Source organism: Lissotriton helveticus, chromosome 9 (genome assembly GCF_964261635.1).
Source record: "Lissotriton helveticus chromosome 9, aLisHel1.1, whole genome shotgun sequence".
Classification (NCBI taxonomy): Eukaryota; Metazoa; Chordata; class Amphibia; order Caudata; family Salamandridae; genus Lissotriton; species Lissotriton helveticus.
The window spans coordinates 661,093,487-661,118,476 of NC_136070.1; the positions used below are offsets into that span (position 1 = coordinate 661,093,487).

The following is a 24,990-nucleotide window of genomic DNA, read 5'->3' on the forward strand; positions in this document are numbered from 1 at the left end:
ACACCTACTTAAGTGAAGTAGGGTTTAGATGAGAAAGGGGGAGTATGGATGACATTAGTTTCGTTTTGAAGGTAGGATGTAATCCAGTCGAGGGCAGTACCTCGCAGAGCAGAGCGTTGCCCAGGCTCGACCTGAAAGGGATGGCTAGGTTTGACGGTCAGGGGAAGTAAGCGCTACAAGAATTCAAATGCAAGGACGAACTTACCTGGGTAGAAAAGAGTGAAGGGTGGACAAATATATAGGGCCAGAAATTCTGAGACACTAGGAGCAAAAGTGATCATCATCAACAGAATTTCTTTTAGAGTGAGAAAGTAGAACAAGGCACCAGGGCATTGACTCAAATGGAAATACCATCAAAATATGGAGCCACAAGTGGTGATTTAAACAGAGAAGGTTGGTCAGAACGATACATAAAAGAATGTTGCCAGTTAGCCTTTAACTGTGGCAACGTCCAGAGCTGGCTATGTAAGGGGCAGTGCAAACATCAGGACATTGGTTGTAGAGGTTTAAAAGGATGAATACCTTACAACATACAAACTGAAAACACTTCGTACAGCAGTCTGTGTAGCTGGACTGGATAGCAGGCTTTGTTGGCTGCCAAGATGATCTTTTAAGACCTCTTCAGGAAGGGAAAATTAAGTTAGTTGGCATTTCCCAATCTCCATGCATGCAGCTGAAATGTCTGGGTATTTGGTTGGAGGACCAAACCACCAATGTGAGAGCATGTCGACTCAGGGAGGAAGAGGTGGCTAAGTGCAGATTGTAGCATCTTCATAAGAGATCCTCCTCACCCAGTCTAGGGTGACAAAAATCAGTTGAGCATGATCCTCCCATAGTTTCCATCCTGGATAGGAGTGGGATCGTCAAAAATTCATACCATGGGCCATAAGCCCAGCTGAAGCTAGGGAAACCACCTGACGGGAAATATATGGCACAAAACAGAGGGCACTTCCTGTTCGAGACATTCATGAATGGAAACCTCTACCTGGAGAAATCACAGCTGACACTTTGAGATGTAGCTCCCATTGTTAGTCCTCAAGGAAGCCACAACTGAGGGCATCTGCTCTCATATTGAGGAATCCTGAGAAATGGCACGACTGGGAACACTCACCGCCACTGCGCCCATGTCTACAGACGAATCATCTCCAAACATAGGGGCCACAACCCCATTCTGCCCAGTTTGTTGTACTACAAGATGGCACTGATGCTGACTGATAGAATCGGTACACAGTCCTCTGGCACGGAAGGGAGTATGGCCTTCAACAAAGGTCGGGCACAACCAGGCTCGAGCCCATGAGCAGACGCTGCTCCCACATGGACCAAAGGCTTTACATGAGAATGTTGCCACAATAAGCACCCAAGCACATTGAGAAAATCCTTGAATATAATAGTCTGAGGCTGCAGGGGGATGAATGATGACAAAAATCCCCACAGTTTGCAGAGGTTCATCCATCAGTGCATAAGGACAAAAAGTGTGAGTCACCTAGAGCAGACCTAAGGTATCTGGAATATGTCAATTGCAGGGCCCCAAAAGGGTTTCTCCCAAGCACAAATTATAGTGTCCGAGAGGCCGTCAATGAATCACAGTAGGGGTCCCCAGAACGTGTGGATGATTGCACGGTCTTAGTCAGAATGTTAGCCTTCACTTTAGCAAAGGCAAAGTCCGTTTAGAGGCCCCTGCATCCTGCAAATGAATGTTGTAAAAGTTGAGACCTCCTCCAAAACACAGCCAGAGAGGTAGAAAGAGTTACCTTTTGGTGAAGTATCTAGGTCACTAGTATTTAATAAATCTAACTAAATGCCAGGATCAATATTATAATGCAGCATCCGGATGGGAGTTGAAGTATTCGTCGAGCCTGCAGGAGGGAACTTTCTCTCAAAATCACCTTGTCTCCCACTCCCTGACAGCTTTTGGTCCATGGAGGGCTGGAGTTCCAGGCTGTATTGTCATGTCCAGAACCCAAACACCACATCCACACAATGTTCCTTCCGTCATCAGAGTGTGAAAAACAGCTCTTCTTCTGGCACCTTGTACAAGGCTTGAATCCAGAGGTTCTTTGAGGTGACATTTGAACAAGTCGCTGTTGAAAGCAGAGGAATTAGTCAGTGAGACACAGAGAGCTTCAGTCCCCATCACAGAAGTGTGGATAAAAGGACAAGAGGTCACAGTACCACTTGAAATCTAATACACCTTGGTTGAGTCATGCAATTGGTGGCACTGGGTAGTCCTGGCTAGGGGAAAGGTTTTCAAGACCAGTCTGAACCCTGAAGGAGCCTTCATAAGGTGAGGAATCTACAGGAAGATACAGCCATCAGAAAGAATGATTTTCGTCATGCAATTCTTTCATTGGGAAGTACTTAGTGGCTACAATATCTTCAATTAAATTAATTTAAGTCCACCTTCTTACATTAGCTTTTATTCTCTTCTCCATTGTTTCTGGCCACGGAAATAGTAGCCCTTGCCCTTACTGGGCAGTGCAACCGCTCCCTCATACCTGCGGTGTCCCTGATAACCAGAAACAAGCATTTGTATTCGCAGCAGATGCCTCTGTTGATAGTAATTTTCACCATATCTGTGTTACTTGTAAAGGACTTTGAAAACTAAATCAATACTCTTCATCCTCCAACTCCTACAACATTCTTGATCATATAATCAAGCTGTTCAACTCAGAATGATCAAGAACAGGGAGGTACTGCCCATTTGATTCAGTTACATTTCTTGGCAGCATTTAATACTGTTTCCCATTCTACACTTCTTTCCCTCCGATTATCTAGCAACGGGATATAGGCCAATGAGCATGCATGCATCTCATCCTTCCATACTGGTCATACTCGAGCAATTACTCTTCATCCTTTCCAATTGACCCGTAAATTGCTCACTTTGAACCCTTAAAGATTCTTATCTGAATTTCACTTGTTTCAATGTTTGTGCATCCTTATAGTCCAGCTTTTCCACTTACGTGGGCTTTCGGTCTTATCCTAGCAATTAACAGCAAAGATAATGATAATTTGATGCAAACTCAACTGATCCATTTAAACTTTCATAATTGCATGTCTTTGTTATCAGTCTAGATAAGAGAATAGTTACAGCAAGCAAAACTCTGCTAAAAACAGCGTCTTGATTGGGTGAACACTCATTTCTGTGGCCTCACAGCTTGTGGCCTAAAGAACAGGGTGTCTTCCGCAGCCACCCTTTTGGACTCAAAACGAAATTTTGGCATACTTCCAGATACTGCCTCATCTTTTGCCCAAATAATTAAGGTCACTTCTGTGCACTTAAATATAGATGCCGGGAAAACGTATTACTCCCTTTCCTTTTTCCTGACATTTAACAGTGATGCAGGAAGTCACTTTTTTCTGCTGACTTTACTATAGTATGACCCTGTATCTTGGGCTTCCTTCCTAACTGTTAAACAGCCTTCTATCTGTATAAAAAATGTTGACACTTCTCTTACTGACCCTGCCATTCCATGCTTCAATTTTCAGCCTTTTAAAAGATTGTATGGGCTACACATTGTGAAAAGTGGTCATTTTTTTAAGACCCTCTCGATCTGTCACAAGGCTATGAGAGGCAAAGGACCAGCTTTACTTCAGACCCTCTTTATTTCTGTAGTCTCCATCTCAAACTCATCACTTCTCTGCTATCCTTCTACGTCTGACTAAATTCAGGAGAGGGCAAATATCTTACTGACAAATCTAATAAACATGAACTATTGATTAAAGTAAACATTGAATACATTTTCAAAATATATAAATAGAATGTAGTCCAAAAAAGCAAAACATTCTCCATCGAGGTACTTTTAAACCACTAAATAAATGCAGGGCCACTGGAAATACGCGATTCTGGGGTGCGCTGCATTTACCACATAATTATGAATTTGCAGCATTTGTCACATAATCAACCATCTGTTGCATCATCTGCAAATTTCAGCCCAACAAAACTGTTTCCATCTCAAACGAATCAAAAGTTACTACAAACGCTGCAACACATGATGCAGTGCAGCGAAAGGCCCTTCGCAAAGGTTGGCTTATAACATTTCTCTTGCTTATTTCTGTATTTGCATGTCAAAGTGGTAGTAATAAGGTGAAACCTCTGCCCAGATTATGTTAACATTGGGCATAATATGCCTTTTCCTGCTGTATAATTTAGTCAACCCTGCCGCATATTTCCAGTGGCCCAGCATATAAATATACAACCAATCCAGGAGCACTGATGCACACTGCTGTCCGGTTGTATATCTGTAAATCAGCTTCTGGTGTAACCCTGCAGTTTATAGTAAATGCTAAGCAATTGCAGTTCAAGTAGGTTCATGGTTACCCTTCCATGGATGATTGCTATTGAAGAAACATTCAGTTGAAAGAGGTCACAAAACAATACAATCAACTATACTGCTTGGGTTTTACGAAAAATTTAAGAAACCTCGTCCCAACTCCAAGTCGAGAAAACGTATTTCTTTGAAAATTAAACACATAACAAGGTATCAGTCCTTTTAGTCATAATAGTTATACCAGTAGCAATACATGGGGTTTCTTTTGTGCTATTTACTTTGTTGTGGTGTATCCTGAGTCCCTAACCCGCACCATCTCCTAGAACAAATCTAACCTGCTTAACCTTGGAGACGGAGGTGCCCACAAACTTAATTTGGGTACCCAATTTTAAAGCATCAATATTACTGCATTCACCTCTGTGGCACAAGCAGTGATACACAGTGTGTACAAGGGATATTGCTCAATGATCATGGATGGACAAAGAACCCAAGGACAGCGCTCACTAATGAGGCGGGAAGAGGGCTTTCTCTTTGCATCTCCTCTTTCTTCCCCAAGGAGCTATGACATTATATATGGAGTCCCTGGTCTTTGGAATTCTTAATGAAGCAGGAGATGGGTTACTGAAGAGTGATAGGAAACTCTGCTATACATCAATTCGTGAAGAGAATTAGATTCACAGAGTAGAAAGGCAGAATGTAGAGACAGCACTCATTCTGTTTGCAAATACATTTTTGGGACTTTCTGAAAGCTGACCTGGGTATGCATTCTGCCTATTGCTTACCATTGGCTCTGTGGTTTATAACTCATATTTGTTTGCCTTCTATTTGCGCTGGCTTTATTTGTTTGAGGGTATCCAGTATGCCTTTGTCCCTCCTGTGGAGCATACCCTGTTTCCTGTATTCTTCCACATGCGCTCGCTTTCTGTACACAGGCTTCTAAATTTTGTTCTCATCACATCTGCTGTTCTCCTCTTATCACATCTGCTGTGCATTCAAAGACAGAGGCCAAATGTCGGCCTTTGTTTTCCGAGGGAGCTTGGTGTTTACTTTTCTTTCTTGGATTTCAAAGTGAGAGGATTTATCTGGCGTTCTGGGAGTGCGAAAGGAAATGCTCACAACAACATTTAAATGTTGGAAAACAAACTGTGGAAATATTTTGGAAAACATCCGAATTAGGAAAGCACAAATGAAGCCATTTTTTGGGGGTAATTCTGCAGTGTGGTCGAAACCAATATTTTAATACGATTAAAACAAATCAATACACTAAATGATGCCATTTCCACACACTATCGTTTGAGAACTACAGAGTTTCATCAGTAAAACTGTATGTCTGTGCAAATGTAAGTCATTTCAATTGAAAATGTGTTGTCTGTAATGGCATTGCACTACCCCACCATGCATACTTGACTTCACGACACCCCATGCCCCGCCAAAACACTTTACTTCACTCTAAGACAGTCCACTTTACGCCAATTCACAACACTCTGTGTCGCTCTACTACACGGCATGCCACTACACTCAATGGCAGTCCACAACACTTTACTCCACTCTATGCCCATCCACCTTATGGCACTCCATGCTACTCTACGACACTCGACAGCACTCCTATGACATTCTATGACACTCCATTCTATCCCACTCTACTCAATGCCACTCTATGACACTTTACTGCATGTAACTCCACAACACTATGCCAGTTCACTCTAGGCCATGCCACTCCACAATCCTTCACTCCACTCTATGCCTCTCGACTCTACTCCAATCTACAATACTTTCCTCTACTCTACGCAACTTCACTGTATACCCTCTATGACACTGCACTCTAGACCACTGCACGCTACTCATCCTATTCTTCACGCCCCTCTACACCACTCCACACTATTCCATTCTAGTCCACATTACACCGCTGCTCTTTACGATACTACACCCTGTGCCATTCAGACACCCCATACTATGCCAATGCACGACACTCAAAGCCACTTTACTACACTCAATCCACTATGCGCCACTTCACTTGCAAGACAATTCACAACAACTCCACAACACTCTGCCACTCCACACCACTTTACTCCACCCTATAACTCTCCACCATACGACACTCCACACCACTTTACCCCATCCTATGACTCTGCACCCTACGAAACTCCACTATAGGCCACTCCACGGCACTTTCTACACTCTACGCTACTCCACCCTATGCTTGTCGGCTTTCTGACACTCCACTCTACGACAATCCACTATATGATACTCTATGCCACTTAACTCTACGCCCCTACGCCACACTTTATGCCCCTCTACACCTCTCCACTCCCACGGCACTCCCACTCCCATGGCACTCCCACTTCCAGGGCACTAACCTTTAGCCATGCTGAACAACAGCCACACTGGTGCACATCATGGCTAAAACACATCGGCAAAGTCAATAGCTCTTGCATATTAGAGACTTATTGGCTTTGACAAGGTTTGTGTTCAGTTTCAGATGGCTGAGCGACAAAAGCACCAGGTACCAGAAGGTTACCACATATTCAGGGCACTGTAGCCTTGCAATCAAGCAGGGGCTAAGTGGAGACATGCCCAAGGGGCGGAGGGGGAGGAGGAGGGCTGGTCAGACAGACGCCAGCCTTCTGCAAAACTGCTGTTTTATGAACCCAGCGATAGCTTGCATGAATCAACTGCAGAGGTAAGGAGATACAAAAGCATGCAACGATTAAAAAAATGTATTTAATAAAATCTTTAAACGCAAACATTATTTAATGCAATAAAACCTTTAAACACAGGCAATAACATACTTAATCATGCACTTAAATATGTGGATATGTAAAAAAAAAGTAGACAACACGGAGTTGGAGGAATAAAATAGAATAGAAGGGTGACCATGGAAGGGAGGCTTACCAGTCGAGACAAGAGAGACAGCACATGGGCTTCTGTCATCAGGAGATAAAGATTAATAAAGTGTGTGGTGTTAACAATAACATGTTTTATTCATGCATGTTGTGGATGGGATAATGTGGAAGTTCCAGTTTCTAACACGATCACATGAGAATGAAACTAGAATTCAGCTGTAAGTTTATCGCTTCTCAAAAAGCATTCCGCTCTACTTAACCAAGGTATCCCGCTCTATTACACGCTTCGAATTCCTTCAACTCGCATAAAAAATAAACAGTCCCTGGTAGCGTAGTTCCATTCCACGCCTGCAGCTTGGAGTTCACTCCCTCAGAAATCTCTGGTGCTACACATTCTAACACACCCTGACACAGATTCATATCTCATTTTTTCCCAGTAAAGCTCCGAGATACCAAGGAACAGATGTACAAAAGAGGTTTTCAGTTGCAAATTCTCAGACTCAGAATTGGCGACCAAAAACTACTTTTAGCAATGTACTAAAGCCCATTGTGACCTTACAGGGGAATTAAAGGGGGATTAAAGCCAGCCCACTGCTTACCCTTGGTTAACTTTACTGTCAGTCTTATTTGCATGCTTCTTATTCGATGGCTTGCCTTCATCTTCTTGTGTTTTCCCTTCCCTAGAACACAGCGTTTTTTTATAATCCTTTTGTTTGGCAGACTGGTAGCCTTCCACTGTTTACTTTTAGGGAAGTCGTTTTTTAGGTTGAGCCTATCAGACAATGCTGTGCATCTTGCATTTGCCTGCTTTTTATTTATGCCAAAAATAGTTCATCTTGTGTTTGTCCCTCCAGTAGATCATATCCTCTTTACAATATATTTTGATTGGCTGACTTCAATGGTTCCACAGCCTGATTTTCACGCACTACTTTTTTTCTCTTTTTGGTTAACTAATTCATTCACTCTATGTTTCTCTGTCGCTTGTGTGCTTCTCCCTGCCTGCCTTCATGTTGCGCTCACTCTAGAGTCCTCCTGCATAAATAAAAACCGTTGGCAATGCCAATAGGTCTCAAAGGAGAGACCTGTTGGTTTTGCCAATGCTGGTTTTTAATTCTTTCTTATGTTACGAACTCCAAGAGAGTGCATGTGTTTTCTAGGTTTCTCATCAGTTTGCTTATCCTCTCCACACTCTGTACTGCTCTCTCTTGTGGATTTTTCCCCTGCACCTAGTGTAGCTCTACCACTCGTTGCCTTCTCCGCTAGCCAACCATGTTGCGCTCTCCCACACCCTCTGTGTTGCTCTCTCCCTTGTGTGCTGCTTTACATCTCATTCTGGCTTTATTTTTGTTTTATTCCCCCTCCCCCACTACCCTACCCACCCCACCCACTCCTACTCCTTGACAGCCAACTCGGTCCCACTTAAATATATATATATATATATATATATATATATATAATACTGCCACTCCTACCTTTAAAAAAAGTTTTCAAACTAAGAGCCATCTCTATTTGGTAAGTTCTTAAATAGGGTGCCCGCGTCATTTTGTAGCTGTGTTCATCTGTGGTAACGCATGAGCTTGCATAGATCATAACACAAGGATGCGCTTAAAAAATAGTGTGGCGTCATTGCACATCTTATTTTTATTTTATTTTTTGGCCAGGCTGTACAAAATCTTTTGCCAATGCTGAACAGCATCACCCAAAGGCATTGACATAGGCAACAGATCCCAAAGGTAGGATGTATTGGCTTTTACTTTACTATGTGCACCTGCAGATGCTGACTTATTACCACTCTTCTCCCCTATTAAGGAGATGTAGAGCACTTCTGAGAATTAACAGATTGAAACCATCTAATCAACATCCTATCAACAGAAAGCAAAAGAGGAGGCGAGAACTCACTGCGAACCGGAGAAGAAGGCAGGACTTTCCCACTCCAGAATCTCCAATCAAAAGTAGCTTGAACAAGTAGTCACTGAAAAAAATATAAAGAAAAAGATGTTACACTTCTATTTATGAACTAAGGAAATGAGAACAGGTCTTTAGGTAGGCTGGATAAAACAGACAAATGGCGAGAGAAGAGTGACATTTCATAAATAGTGTAAATGAGCTCAGTGGGAATTAATCCAGGCTTAGGGAAAATTCCTGCATGCTAGTGTTATCACGAGTAATTTAGTGTTAGGCTTCCTACGCGAAATTCTATAGCTGCACCACGCGACAAATTTTAATCACGGGAGCACTGGTACAACGGAAATGATCAGAGCGTAAGTGGCTGTTAAACATATATGGCTAAAGCCCAGTTTGGCAGTCATTTTTGGAGAATGATGTAATTATGCTAAAGCAAATTTTACACACTTAATTTATTCTTGACACTGCTTACCAAATATTGCACAAATACTTGGCCTATATAAGTTACTCTTCAAGCACTGATTTCAGAAACGTTTTTATAAATACCAGATTGGCTAAACTGTAGGGTAAACAACTCATACAGGCTAAGGGACAGCTATTGTTAAGTTCTTGGCGCTTTTAATAAGCCAGGTCATTAAGAATTTACTAAATAAACTTAAATCAGTTTAAAGGCGAATATAATAAGGCAAAGAATTCAAGATTTCAGGGGCCAGTACTGCAAAACTAAGTCCACCTGATCTGCACTTGCTGAACTTTGGGACCGTCAGTCAATTTTCAAGTGTCAATCTCAAATTGTGTGTGGGAGTATACTTATCTACTTTTTCGGACACAGATTTGGATGCTAGCCATTCGTGCTTTTGAACACCATGCAGTAAAGTTTAAACTGTTCTGGTTCCTTCACTGGTAGCCTGTGGATTTGTTTTTTGTTGTTGTTTTTTTTGGGTTTTTAACAGTGGCGTGGCTCGAGTGTCTCTAGGAAGTTGAAATACCAGTCTTGCAGCCTCATTCTGAATTATTTGAATCGAATGATGTTAGACAAGCCTACATACGCAGACTTGGCATAGTCTCGTCTTGAAGTGATACTAGTCATTGATGTCAAATCCCAGGTCCTGAAAGACATAAGTGGTGCAATTTTCCTCAACATTTGGAGTAAAAAGGTGCACTTAGACACTATTGAACCTAGCTGTGGTTTGCCGAGTTTGTTGGAGTGGGCACAGAACCCAGTTCACTTGGCCAATATAGCTGGTTCCATAAACTGATTTTGTTGTCAACTATCTCCGTCTTATCAGTGTTCAGTTTTAGCTGCTTGGCACACATCCAACTAGCAGTAAATCTCACTGTGTTGGGAAAGGTTATATAGGATACGGGAGTATCATTGAAGCGAAATAGCAGCTGTGAATCATCTACGTAGTTGTATATTCTACTAATTTTAGAGGGAAGTTCCACTATCAAAGGTTTGGTATATAGATTAAATAAAAGGGGGGGGGCAGAGATGAGCCTTGTGGGACCATACACTCTAACGCAATTGCTTTGGCTGAGAATTTCCCAAGTTTTACTACCGGAGTTTGCTCTAAGAAGGACTAAATCTAACTCAAAGAGATGCACTGAACTCCTGCTTTTTTTCCACACGGTCGATCAGGATCTTATGAATGAAACTGGTATTTGGTAAATTAAATATTACAGCCTTGGAGCCCACCGTAGTGGGCTTTACCGACCATTAAAGGCCCGATCCAGAGTTAAAGGCTATTAGAAGCCCAGAGCACTCCATTGTCTTCAATGGAGGGCTCAACATTCCAAAGTTCTAATATAGCCTTATAGCCCACTGCAGCGGGTTATACCAGCTATTAAAGGCCAGCTGCAGTGTTAAAGGCCCGCGTCGAAGGAGAGGGACTTTAACAAAGCAGAGGGACTTTTAAAACAGATTGATTTTTTTTTTTTTTTTTAAAGTTAAAAATTTTAACAAATTTGATTTTAAAACAGATTGCACTAGTACTTTACCTTCTTGTGAATGGTGTCATTATTAAATACTCACTTCCAGGGGCCACTATTTGGACCTCAGCATATAGCTTTATAGGACTTGAGTAGCCACTGAGATTGCAGCAAGAGGGCTACTATAACAAAAGGGCAGCACGTTCACGCAGATAACACACTGCTGTTTGTGGTCAGATACTCTGCTAAAATTCAGATTGAAATAAGATGGCTTTTACTATGCTCAACTTTTCTATAAATTTAAAATAATCTGATTGTTTTTGGATTGTTTTATTTGTCTTGCTTCAATATCAATAGTCGACACAAAACTAATATTAACCAGGACAAGCAAAAATTTAAAATACAGCATTTGTCAGAGCCTTTGTAGGTGTACAACTGCCTACTACATTTCTAACATTGTCAAAGAATTTGATATCTTTCAGGCAACAAAATATTTTCTACAAGATGAATAAAAATTCAACAAAACTGTGCTTTTGAAAAAGTGCAAGAAGGAAGTCAATAGAAATAGAAGGAGCACACCACTGACCTAGTTCAGCATGTGGGAATCTAAAGGAACTATAGAAATATGAACGATAGAGAACTATGAAAGTAGCTTAAGAAAAAATTAACTTCAGTTAACGGTCAGTGGAATGGGAGTCCCAAGTGATCATTTTATGTGGCCTATCCTAGAGACGGCTTGAGATGTATTGCCATCCTTATTTAATAAATTAAATAAAAATATATATACATATTTTCACATATACATAGATAGAGGAGATTTGGGGGTAAGATGTTTTTATGTATTGGTTTTCTTGAAAGTCCTTTACATTTTGAATTCAGACAGTTATAGTAATTCACAGCCAGTAACTTTTCTTTCTCCTAATAAAACTCATATTGTGCTATCATTAAAAGTCAAAAGGACAAGAGCAGTTAAACTGAGCTCAGTGTGTCTTTTGTCAAAATAGCCTAATAATCCTACAAAATGTTTACATTTTTTTCCCTTTTGCAGAAAAATGAGGACATGGAAAAATAAACAAGCATTGGCCAACCCAATAGGCATGGCGTTGGGTGCAGCCTTTTGGCTTGTTTTCTTTGATCATGTTTTTCGTAAAACTTTATTGTTCAAGTTGCTGTCCGAGTTCTCACCAATGGGGAAAAATGTCTAAAAGCAAAAGTATTTATTGATCCGCCCCCCCAAAAAAAAGTATTACCATTGTAGTTACTGGCACTGACGTGAACTGTTTAGTAAGCAGATGTGGTCCAAGTTAAATAGCAGGGTGTCGTTAATCACAGTGATCTTACTAAATAACTGAAGTGAGCAGACCCGTTGCCCTAAAGAGAGTTTTGTTTTGGGTACAAGACAAAGGTGAATGACACAGCAACAGACCTAAGGATGAAGAGGGCTGACTGAAAGTCTCTATATGTAGGTATATTGTACTCTTCAATCTACTCCAGATAAATGGGTCTCAGAATTGGGGCGTGAATTTACTGAAAAAGAATTGAATGTAATACTGGAATATCCCAGGGAAATTTCTAGAAATTCTAAATTCAAATTCATCCAATTAATGATTCTGCACAGAGCTTATATAACCCCATACAGATTACATACTATGTTTCAAAATGTGGCGATAGTTGCCCACGCTGCCATTCAACGGCTACAAAATTAGTACACATGATATGAAATTGCCTGAAATTGGTGCATTACTGGTCGGAGGTACATAAGATACTACACGAAATTGCGTCGGTGCGACATAATGATTCACCGGAATATTGTCTGTTGGGATTGGGTACTGGAGGTAAGAAAAATGGCACGGTTCGTAAATTTATGAACCTCGCACTTATATTGGCAAAACGTAACATCACATTGAGGTGGAAGACTGCTAAACCACCATCCATATTAGATGGGTATAATGAAATGGTGCGATGGGGCAGAGCGGAAGGCGCTGAACTCAGATGAGAAGAACAAAGAGGCTTGCGCAAAAAAAATGATATCAATGGAATGGAATACAATGATGGAGGAGTTTATAGCAAAGGATATACGATCAGGCTGATTGAGAGGACTAAAGCTTATTACTAAGGTGATTAGTTTTTTTTAGATATTCTAAGTGATAGTGTGTGTGTTATTACTAGTAGAATGTCTATTGAACGCTAATGCTGTATCTCGCTAAGAACAGAAACACGCTAAATTAAGGTATTATGCCCTAAAATGACTCGTGTAGCTGAGTTTGTGGGAGGGAGGGAAGGGGTAATTTTTCTGATAGGGGATGAGGATTAGAATCCAATTTAATAGACGGACATGAAGACCTGGAGATTTCTGGAACTGTAAGGGATGTCTGGTAATTGTTTATTAGATTACGATATTTGTCGACGAGTAGATAAGGGGATAATAGAGCTCACATTAAGTCAACTGTTGATAAATCCAGAGCTAATGAGTCTAGTTGGACATTATACTACTGCTATATTTCAATTGTATTCTAGGCTATTGTTAATAATACAATTTTGATATGTATATTCTGTCAGTACAGCGACTATTTGAGGCGGTTTCATTGAAGTTGTGAAATTTCAATAAAAATATGTAAATAAAAAAATATAGGTATATTGTATATGCAATTTCACTACAGTTAACTTTACTAAAATCAAAAAGGTCTTGGCTGACGCAAAACCTAACATTTTGTTTTAAGGCAGTATGTCACTTATAAAAGGTTTGTGCACATATTCGACTTTGTAAGTGGGGTATAGGTAAAGAATAGGGTATTAAGAAAGGAGGAAGAGTTTTGAATGACTGCTGATGCTCTACTGCTAAAACCTGGTCAGCATTTGAATAGCATAAGCATCTCAACGTTCTTAAAGAGTCTTGTTGCCTCTTGCAGATGAATTTGGATCAACAGAATGTTTCCATGGTTCCAACTAGGGCTGCTTCAGAGGCTGTTGAGCACACATCCAAAAAAGCAGAGAGATATAGTTGAAATGCATGGTTCCCTTTATTAGGTGTATTAACCTACTAAGCAAGCTGCAGCAAAAACTAGGACAACCCAGATGGGTGAAGCTATGACCATCAATGTCTGTACTTTTGGAGACGGAAAAGAAGGACAGCATTAGGAAAAAAACAGACTTTCGTAAGCAGATTTTTATTTTCAAGCAAGCAAGTTGATTAGAAAAATGCCAACAATGTAGCTACACATGGTACGGGCAAAGATAAGGAAATAGCTGAAGTCTGCGACAGAAAGTCATGTCTTTCAGGGACTATGCTACCTGAGCAGGGATTTGGATGAGACGGGAATCTGGAGGCTGCATATCCTATGTTGTAGGCAAACAGCTTCATAGAACAAATTGGCACATCTTATTTCTGCACAAAGACTTGGGCTGAAACGGAACACAAACTCTAGAACTTGATAGAGCACAATATGCTACAAGTGGCCCACAGAACTGGACACAATACACCAAAGGCAGTCAGCACAACTGGAAATAATGGGATAGTGGTTGACTCCACAGACAACATGCCAGAGATTGCCTAAAGAACAAGACAAAGGTGGCTTGAACCTAGTACTGTTGTATAGCATTTTAGGACCCTAGTGTAAATTTCCCAATTCATGCCCTTATATAGATATAAATAACAACAAGGGGTGGTGATGGACAGAGTCTCTGAATTAAGCAGAAAACTCTCACCCAGTCAAGAGATCAGGGCTAGATCCAACACCGTTTTTTAGCTCACTGCATCATCCCAGTTTCAGAACCTGGCTGTATGCCAATTAGTCTGTTCCTGTCCCAGTGCATGATGGGAACAGGGCAAACCAAACTACAAAGCCAATTCTTACACTGGAAAGGAAACAAGCTACCGGGGACCGGTTTCTGGCATTTCAGCCTCTTCGGCCCGGCTTGCTTGAATCCTGATGGTGCAGTGAGCAAGGGACTCATGTCTGAGCATACCCTTCCACGCTTAGGGTGGACAAAATAATTAACAACAAGGGGTGGTGATGGACAGAGTCTCTGAATTAAGCAGAAAACTCTCACCCAGTCAAGAAATCAGGGCTAGATCCAACACCGTTTTTTAGCTCACTGCATCATCCCAGTTTCAGAACCTGGCTGTATGCAAATTAGTCTGTTCCTGTCCCAGTGCATGATGGGAACAGGGCAAACCAAACTACAAAGCCAATTCTTACACTGGAAAGGAAACAAGCTACCGGGGACCGGTTTCTGGCATTTCAGCCTCTTCGGCCCGGCTTGCTTGAATCCTGATGGTGCAGTGAGCAAGGGACTCATGTCTGAGCATACCCTTCCACGCTTAGGGTGGACAAAATAATTAACAACAAGGGGTGGTGATGGACAGAGTCTCTGAGAAACCGGTCCCCGGAAGCTTGTTTCCTTCCCAGTGTAAGAATTGGCTTTGGTAGTCTGGTCTGCCCTGTTCCCATGATGCACTGGGCCAGGGACAGACTAATTTGCATACAGCCAGGTTCTGAAACTGGGACGGTGCAATGAGCTAAAAAACGGTGTTGGATCTAGCCCTGATCTCTTGACTGGGTGAGAGTACTCTGCTTAATTCAGAGACTCTGTCCATCACCACCCCTTGTTGTAAATTATTTTGTCCACCCTAAGCGTGGAAGGGTATACTCAGATGTGAGTCCCTTGCTCATTGCACCATCAGGATTCAAGCAAGCCGGGCCGAAGACGCCTGAAATGGCAGAAACCGGTCCCCGGAAGCTTGTTTCCTTCCCAGTGTAAGAATTGGCTTTGGTAGTCTGGTCTGCCCTGTTCCCATGATGCACTGGGCCAGGGACAGACTAATTTGCATACAGCCAGGTTCTGAAACTGGGATGGTGCAATGAGCTAAAAAACGGTGTTGGATCTAGCCCTGATCTCTTGACTGGGTGAGAGTACTCTGCTTAATTCAGAGACTCTGTCCATCACCACCCCTTGTTGTAAATTATTTTGTCCACCCTAAGCGTGGAAGGGTATACTCAGAGGTGAGTCCCTTGCTCATTGCACCATCAGGATTCAAGCAAGCCGGGCCGAAGACGCCTGAAATGGCAGAAACCGGTCCCCGGAAGCTTGTTTCCTTCCCAGTGTAAGAATTGGCTTTGGTAGTCTGGTCTGCCCTGTTCCCATGATGCACTGGGCCAGGGACAGACTAATTTGCATACAGCCAGGTTCTGAAACTGGGATGGTGCAATGAGCTAAAAAACGGTGTTGGATCTAGCCCTGATCTCTTGACTGGGTGAGAGTACTCTGCTTAATTCAGAGACTCTGTCCATCACCACCCCTTGTTGTAAATTATTTTGTCCACCTTAAGCGTGGAAGGGTATACTCAGATGTGAGTCCCTTGCTCATTGCACCATCAGGATTCAAGCAAGCCGGGCCGAAGACGCCTGAAATGGCAGAAACCGGTCCCCGGAAGCTTGTTTCCTTCCCAGTGTAAGAATTGGCTTTGGTAGTCTGGTCTGCCCTGTTCCCATGATGCACTGGGCCAGGGACAGACTAATTTGCATACAGCCAGGTTCTGAAACTGGGATGGTGCAATGAGCTAAAAAACGGTGTTGGATCTAGCCCTGATCTCTTGACTGGGTGAGAGTACTCTGCTTAATTCAGAGACTCTGTCCATCACCACCCCTTGTTGTAAATTATTTTGTCCACCCTAAGCGTGGAAGGGTATACTCAGATGTGAGTCCCTTGCTCATTGCACCATCAGGATTCAAGCAAGCCGGGCCGAAGACGCCTGAAACGGCAGAAACCGGTCCCCGGAAGCTTGTTTCCTTCCCAGTGTAAGAATTGGCTTTGGTAGTCTGGTCTGCCCTGTTCCCATGATGCACTGGGCCAGGGACAGACTAATTTGCATACAGCCAGGTTCTGAAACTGGGATGGTGCAATGAGCTAAAAAACGGTGTTGGATCTAGCCCTGATCTCTTGACTGGGTGAGAGTACTCTGCTTAATTCAGAGACTCTGTCCATCACCACCCCTTGTTGTAAATTATTTTGTCCACCCTAAGCGTGGAAGGGTATACTCAGATGTGAGTCCCTTGCTCATTGCACCATCAGGATTCAAGCAAGCCGGGCCGAAGACGCCTGAAATGGCAGAAACCGGTCCCCGGAAGCTTGTTTCCTTCCCAGTGTAAGAATTGGCTTTGGTAGTCTGGTCTGCCCTGTTCCCATGATGCACTGGGCCAGGGACAGACTAATTTGCATACAGCCAGGTTCAGAAACTGGGATGGTGCAATGAGCTAAAAAACGGTGTTGGATCTAGCCCTGATCTCTTGACTGGGTGAGAGTACTCTGCTTAATTCAGAGACTCTGTCCATCACCACCCCTTGTTGTAAATTATTTTGTCCACCCTAAGCGTGGAAGGGTATACTCAGATGTGAGTCCCTTGCTCATTGCACCATCAGGATTCAAGCAAGCCGGGCCGAAGACGCCTGAAATGGCAGAAACCGGTCCCCGGAAGCTTGTTTCCTTCCCAGTGTAAGAATTGGCTTTGGTAGTCTGGTCTGCCCTGTTCCCATGATGCACTGGGCCAGGGACAGACTAATTTGCATACAGCCAGGTTCTGAAACTGGGATGGTGCAATGAGCTAAAAAACGGTGTTGGATCTAGCCCTGATCTCTTGACTGGGTGAGAGTACTCTGCTTAATTCAGAGACTCTGTCCATCACCACCCCTTGTTGTAAATTATTTTGTCCACCCTAAGCGTGGAAGGGTATACTCAGATGTGAGTCCCTTGCTCATTGCACCATCAGGATTCAAGCAAGCCGGGCCGAAGACGCCTGAAATGGCAGAAACCGGTCCCCGGAAGCTTGTTTCCTTCCCAGTGTAAGAATTGGCTTTGGTAGTCTGGTCTGCCCTGTTCCCATGATGCACTGGGCCAGGGACAGACTAATTTGCATACAGCCAGGTTCTGAAACTGGGATGGTGCAATGAGCTAAAAAACGGTGTTGGATCTAGCCCTGATCTCTTGACTGGGTGAGAGTACTCTGCTTAATTCAGAGACTCTGTCCATCACCACCCCTTGTTGTAAATTATTTTGTCCACCCTAAGCGTGGAAGGGTATACTCAGATGTGAGTCCCTTGCTCATTGCACCATCAGGATTCAAGCAAGCCGGGCCGAAGACGCCTGAAATGGCAGAAACCGGTCCCCGGAAGCTTGTTTCCTTCCCAGTGTAAGAATTGGCTTTGGTAGTCTGGTCTGCCCTGTTCCCATGATGCACTGGGCCAGGGACAGACTAATTTGCATACAGCCAGGTTCTGAAACTGGGATGGTGCAATGAGCTAAAAAAAACGGTGTTGGATCTAGCCCTGATCTCTTGACTGGGTGAGAGTACTCTGCTTAATTCAGAGACTCTGTCCATCACCACCCCTTGTTGTAAATTATTTTGTCCACCCTAAGCGTGGAAGGGTATACTCAGATGTGAGTCCCTTGCTCATTGCACCATCAGGATTCAAGCAAGCCGGGCCGAAGACGCCTGAAATGGCAGAAACCGGTCCCCGGAAGCTTGTTTCCTTCCCAGTGTAAGAATTGGCTTTGGTAGTCTGGTCTGCCCTGTTCCCATGATGCACTGGGCCAGGGACAGACTAATTTGCATACAGCCAGGTTCTGAAACTGGGATGGTGCAATGAGCTAAAAAACGGTGTTGGATCTAGCCCTGATCTCTTGACTGGGTGAGAGTACTCTGCTTAATTCAGAGACTCTGTCCATCACCACCCCTTGTTGTAAATTATTTTGTCCACCCTAAGCGTGGAAGGGTATACTCAGATGTGAGTCCCTTGCTCATTGCACCATCAGGATTCAAGCAAGCCGGGCCGAAGACGCCTGAAATGGCAGAAACCGGTCCCCGGAAGCTTGTTTCCTTCCCAGTGTAAGAATTGGCTTTGGTAGTCTGGTCTGCCCTGTTCCCATGATGCACTGGGCCAGGGACAGACTAATTTGCATACAGCCAGGTTCTGAAACTGGGATGGTGCAATGAGCTAAAAAAAACGGTGTTGGATCTAGCCCTGATCTCTTGACTGGGTGAGAGTACTCTGCTTAATTCAGAGACTCTGTCCATCACCACCCCTTGTTGTAAATTATTTTGTCCACCCTAAGCGTGGAAGGGTATACTCAGATGTGAGTCCCTTGCTCATTGCACCATCAGGATTCAAGCAAGCCGGGCCGAAGACGCCTGAAATGGCAGAAACCGGTCCCCGGAAGCTTGTTTCCTTCCCAGTGTAAGAATTGGCTTTGGTAGTCTGGTCTGCCCTGTTCCCATGATGCACTGGGCCAGGGACAGACTAATTTGCATACAGCCAGGTTCTGAAACTGGGATGGTGCAATGAGCTAAAAAAAACGGTGTTGGATCTAGCCCTGATCTCTTGACTGGGTGAGAGTACTCTGCTTAATTCAGAGACTCTGTCCATCACCACCCCTTGTTGTAAATTATTTTGTCCACCCTAAGCGTGGAAGGGTATACTCAGATGTGAGTCCCTTGCTCATTGCACCATCAGGATTCAAGCAAGCCGGGCCGAAGACGCCTGAAATGGCAGAAACCGGTCCCCGGAAGCTTGTTTCCTTCCCAGTGTAAGAATTGGCTTTGGTAGTCTGGTCTGCCCTGTTCCCATGATGCACTGGGCCAGGGACAGACTAATTTGCATACAGCCAGGTTCTGAAACTGGGATGGTGCAATGAGCTAAAAAACGGTGTTGGATCTAGCCCTGATCTCTTGACTGGGTGAGAGTACTCTGCTTAATTCAGAGACTCTGTCCATCACCACCCCTTGTTGTAAATTATTTTGTCCACCCTAAGCGTGGAAGGGTATACTCAGATGTGAGTCCCTTGCTCATTGCACCATCAGGATTCAAGCAAGCCGGGCCGAAGACGCCTGAAATGGCAGAAACCGGTCCCCGGAAGCTTGTTTCCTTCCCAGTGTAAGAATTGGCTTTGGTAGTCTGGTCTGCCCTGTTCCCATGATGCACTGGGCCAGGGACAGACTAATTTGCATACAGCCAGGTTCTGAAACTGGGATGGTGCAATGAGCTAAAAAACGGTGTTGGATCTAGCCCTGATCTCTTGACTGGGTGAGAGTACTCTGCTTAATTCAGAGACTCTGTCCATCACCACCCCTTGTTGTAACTTATATAGGTATAAATCACCATATCCTAATATAGGCATAGAAATCATAACCTTATTTAGACATAGCTCAAGCAGTCCAAATACGGCATGGCTACTTCCACTAGTTCTGAAAATCCAAAACAATTTCTTGGGAAACTCTGCTTCAGCAGTTAGTGACTTCCCCTTGCTTGAATATGGATTTATCCAAGAACCCATGGAGTTTTCAAAGAACTGAGACTCTTTGATGACATTATTATGTCCACCTTTACGTCAATCTTGGCACCTTCAAGGTATAAATATGCCCACACTTGCCTTAGCCAACACACGGTGGTTTGGAGAAGTCGACTATCTACTTACCGGACGCATCCTGCGACAGCAAGTGCCGAAGGAATCCGACCCTCCAGCAGACGCACTGAGAGAGACGCTGTCTTTTCTCTTGCTGAGAAATTCAGCTCCAGTGTTTGCAAGCTACCCTTGTGGGTTGTTGGGAAATCGAGTCCTGAGCCAGACCTTCATTCTAAACCAAGGTACAGAGCTGATTAGACCCTTAGAGAAATCTTGGAAAGATTCTTGGCAAAGAATACTACATTTATGCTACACCTCACTTAGTCCTTCCCTCGTACTAGGCTTAGGTTAGGTACATCGGGGTAGGCGTATTTTCGACGCACCAGTTGAGTACTTTTTAGCCTCTGTTATTTATGTATGTATTTATCTATGGTCTAGGAACCATACAATGCTCCTACAGTATTATTTTATCCTACTCTTTTTACTGTACGCATTATACTTTGCAACCAGTATTATGATTGTAGCAGTTTATTTCTTCTGCTTGAGAAAGAAGACTGTTCAATAAATACCTTTTATTGAAAACGCCCATCTATTTCTCTGCAAACTCTGGTGAAACGAAGCATGCATGAATGACTGAGTAAAATATCTATCTATTGTTTCCACAACTCGGAAGATCAGTTTTATCTTAGGGAAACAACGTGGTCATGTTTATGCGGTTGCCAGAAACTAAATCCCTTCTTGTGAACTCGAGAAAGTTTCTAGTGACCTCTGAGCTAGCTGGCACTCACAATTAAGTCTAATATATTTCGATAGAGACCTAGTAGACATAAGTCCTACGTCACATCTATAGGATATATTTTACCAAATCGCAGAGCCTATTGGGAATATAGGAACTACACTACAGTACTTGACACCTAGATGGACTGTTCCGTAGCTTGCTGCTCCAGCAATATGCAAGTCACGAAAACATTAAAAGACATGATTGACATTTATGAGCTACAGGATGCCTGGTGTGTCTGGCACCCTAAAGATAGGGTGTACATTTTCCATTCTGCACCCCATGAGACCTCCTCTTGGTTAGACTATTGGTTGGCACCCCCAAGCTGACTGAAGTTATGCCTTTGCCCAGCACACTCTCTGACCTTTCACCTGTACCATATCCTTGGTGCACTCTAGATTCTGCTGTGCACACTGGAATCTGCCCTCTGTCTCTCCACACTTCAATGGTGCCAAATGGAGTGAGATTAGCTCCACTGCGTTCTTGTTGAACATAGAATTGAAATGACAGTTTGGGCAGTTTTACCTTGATACTGATACTGGTTTGATCTGTATGGGACCAGCTCTGCTGCATTTGGTATGAAGAGAATTGGTACTGGTTCTTAAAGAATATGCCAATCACTGAAACATTTGACTGGGATAAGTGGAATACATGGGAGTTCTTCCTGTTACACAACTGAACTCACTATTAGTCCTGGTAGTCAGATGACTACATCCTGAAGTGACACTTAACGTCATATGGGGTCAAAACGTCGAAGAACACTATCTTGGTTGTAACGTGTTTAACTTCAAGAGATTCCACACTGACCTATGCAAACCCTATTATGAAATGTATCAACCAATGCATACAACCCTTGGGAATTGTACAGTGTCTTTTATCTATGTTTTAGTATATAAAATCACCATTAGAGCAGTGAGTCGTCTGTACTATGATCACTTATTTTGTTGATTGTTAGACTTGATTGGAGTCAAAACATTACAAGATGCAAACTGTATCGTCCTTTGTTTAGACCTCTTTGTAATTAATTTTGGTCCAATTAATAAGTCTGAGTAATTCTGGGTCCCTTCGAAGACACAAAAAACAGTGCCACTTTTGAATGAGTCCCACGGGACAGTTGTTATATACACTAGGGGATCCAGTAAACTCAATTTTAGATCCAGTCTTCCAGGAGACTCTCTGGACTTCACTCACAGACACTGGACTACCCTATTACTTGGGCAGTAGACTCTGTAAAATACCTAAGGATAACCATCCAGACCATTTGGGCGAATTATGGCCCAGTCATAGATAAACTGAAGCATCAAATTGATAAATGGCTGTTAGAAATGGGGGTCTCTAGTTGGCAGTGGCTGGCCACAGTCCCAGTAGGGACCCTTCTTCCTAAGTCAGAGTAAGGGGCTACACCCTTTGATAACCCCTGCTCAACCCTGTGGTAACATAGCACGAGCAGTTAGGCTTATCTCAGAGGCAGTGTGTAAAGCATTTATGATCATACACAGTAACACATTGAAGGATACTACAAAGGGACACCACACAAGTGGTTATAAAAAATAAGTATCTTTATATATAGACTTAACACAAGACCAAACTGAATCGTATGCTCAGATGAAACTCCTTATATCGAGGCCTAAAAATATATGGCTCCCTTTCAGAAATATACCGAGCCAGTCAACAAATGTCAGAGATGGATGTGTCAGAAAACGAGGTACCCGCATAGCGTGAATTCACTCCCTCTCACCCTTGCTCCAGGCCACCCATTCTGCTCACCCGACACATGGCCACACGTTAGTCAGGGCATCACCCTGACCACATGACTAGACAAAGCTAATACATCACCAATACGGATATCATGACAATATGTTTTTTTTAAAGCCGGACAGTAGGTCCCATTATACATGAATATGGGATATTGAAAATTTCTGCCACTGTAGGCTTGACTTCATGTTAGTCATTATTCATCACTACTTATCTACATACATGCTGGTGTATAATGTAAATAAACAATAAAGAGAGGACAAGACAAAGTATGCCAAAGGTGGATTTAGAAACATGTATGCCTGAAGTGCCGCTAGAACAAACAATGCTCCAGATGAGATCTCCAGAACTGGACAACAATCCAGATGAAGACTCAGGAACTAGATAAAACACTCCAGATGTGGTTATACTGGTGACGTACTCTAACATGGTGTCCCTTTTCTGCTGATTGTATCTTGCTCTACACACCAAACATTTGTTTTGCTATTCCAGGTTTATTCAGGGTCAAAGGAGGCTTGCACAGATACTGCATGTGCTGTGAGTGTTCTGAACTGGTGAGTTAATCTTGCGGTGCCACTGCATGTGCCATGCTTGTTTGTTTTTGAGAAGGTAGGGTGCACTGCTACTGCTCAGGTGGTACCTGTTGAGTGTATGCAAGGGAAGCCTACAAAGCTAAATCTATATGAGGTATCTGTGTGTCTTGGTGAATGTTTTTTTTACTTTAAAGTAAAGTATACCAAGTAGTACATAGCCTTTACGCGTTGCAAAACAAAGGGGAACAATTATCCATGCTGTGATTATGTCCAACCTCAACTACTGCAACAGCATTTCCTTGGAACTTCCTGTAAAAACGCCTTTGAAGCTTCGAAGGGCCCAAATCTTTGCAGCACAGCTGTTTGACAGGCTTTAGTTCACCAACATTTCAGCAGCACATAAATGTCTTTACTAGATACCCATTGTAGATCAAGGTAACTACAACGTCCTAGTCAGAATTACGAGGAAATCAAAGGCCTTGCTTATGACTGGGGGAAGGCAGAATCAGAGCTATATCACTGCTAAACTAGGTACTTCAAGACCACGTGAAATGAAGGCTAGACAGTTTAAGAAGCAAATGGGATACAGACACTGGCACACCTGTAGAAAACAGAGAATCTGGACATATCCTCAACAATGCACCACAAGTGTCCAGAAATGACAGATATAAACGGATACACTTTAATTACCTACAAAGAACACACACAAGACCATGAACAGGTTCTAGCAAGGGATATTGGCCCAAGGAGGAAGATATGGATTTCTACAGAATTGTGTGGAGCTGTCTGAAATCGAAGACATACTGGAAGAAGGTTGTAGACGTCATAAATTAATCCAATAATAGGCAAATTGACTGTGCACTCGTAAGTACTGACCAAAAGACAATTAGTAAAGAATTGGAAGGCAAGACAGGGGCCCAGTCTACCCAAATTGAAACATGAAGTGCTGAATGCGAGGGCACACTGTTACACATAGAAACTAAGAACAGGTGTGGAAGCCTGACTTTGTGTATCCCTGGGACATGGGAGGGTCCGCCAGAGACAATGTAGAAGGGCAGTTCGATAACTGAACTGCAGAGATGGACACCCACATATGAGGGAAGACCTTGGCTAATACCGTACGGTGCTTAACGACGTTCATGATATAACACAGTCAATACAATGCTAACTCTGCCTTATAGTCCCTACCAAAAGACTGCTGAACAACCAGTTGCATATTATCTATTTGTGGTTGAGATTGGACATCCAGATACCCTTTTGTTAGGTTCTCTGTTTAGAACTTGGGGCGCATAAGTCACCTTGGCAACCACTGTCTAGGTGGAATGAGAATGCAGGGGGAGGATCTGGCAGTTGCTGTTGCTCTGCTGGTGGTGTACATGTTACTTCTTCAACCCCCAGCTCCCATCCGCCCCCGCCAGCTTCGGCGGATGCCTGGGCATGTGATCTTGCTGGTTTCTTCACAAGTAAGATCAAGGCTATTCAGGCCACCTTTGTGGAGGGACCGGATGGAGGCAGTGGTGTTAGGGCGGACTGTAGTCTTCCGCAGATACCTGCGGCGGTGCTGTCCGACTTCCCCACTGTCT

The 24,990-nt window shown here is 43.2% G+C and overlaps 1 protein-coding gene across 1 annotated transcript in view; it reads right to left on the reverse strand.

Annotated features, from left to right (window-relative positions):
- The window catches only part of RAB1B (RAB1B, member RAS oncogene family), a 140,571-nt gene that overhangs the window by 59,955 nt on the left and 55,626 nt on the right, over positions 1–24,990 (reverse strand). The window contains exon 2 of the mRNA XM_078660750.1: positions 9,011–9,083. Coding sequence (XP_078516876.1) covers positions 9,011–9,083 — 73 coding nt within the window. The remainder of the gene's footprint in view (positions 1–9,010; positions 9,084–24,990) is intronic.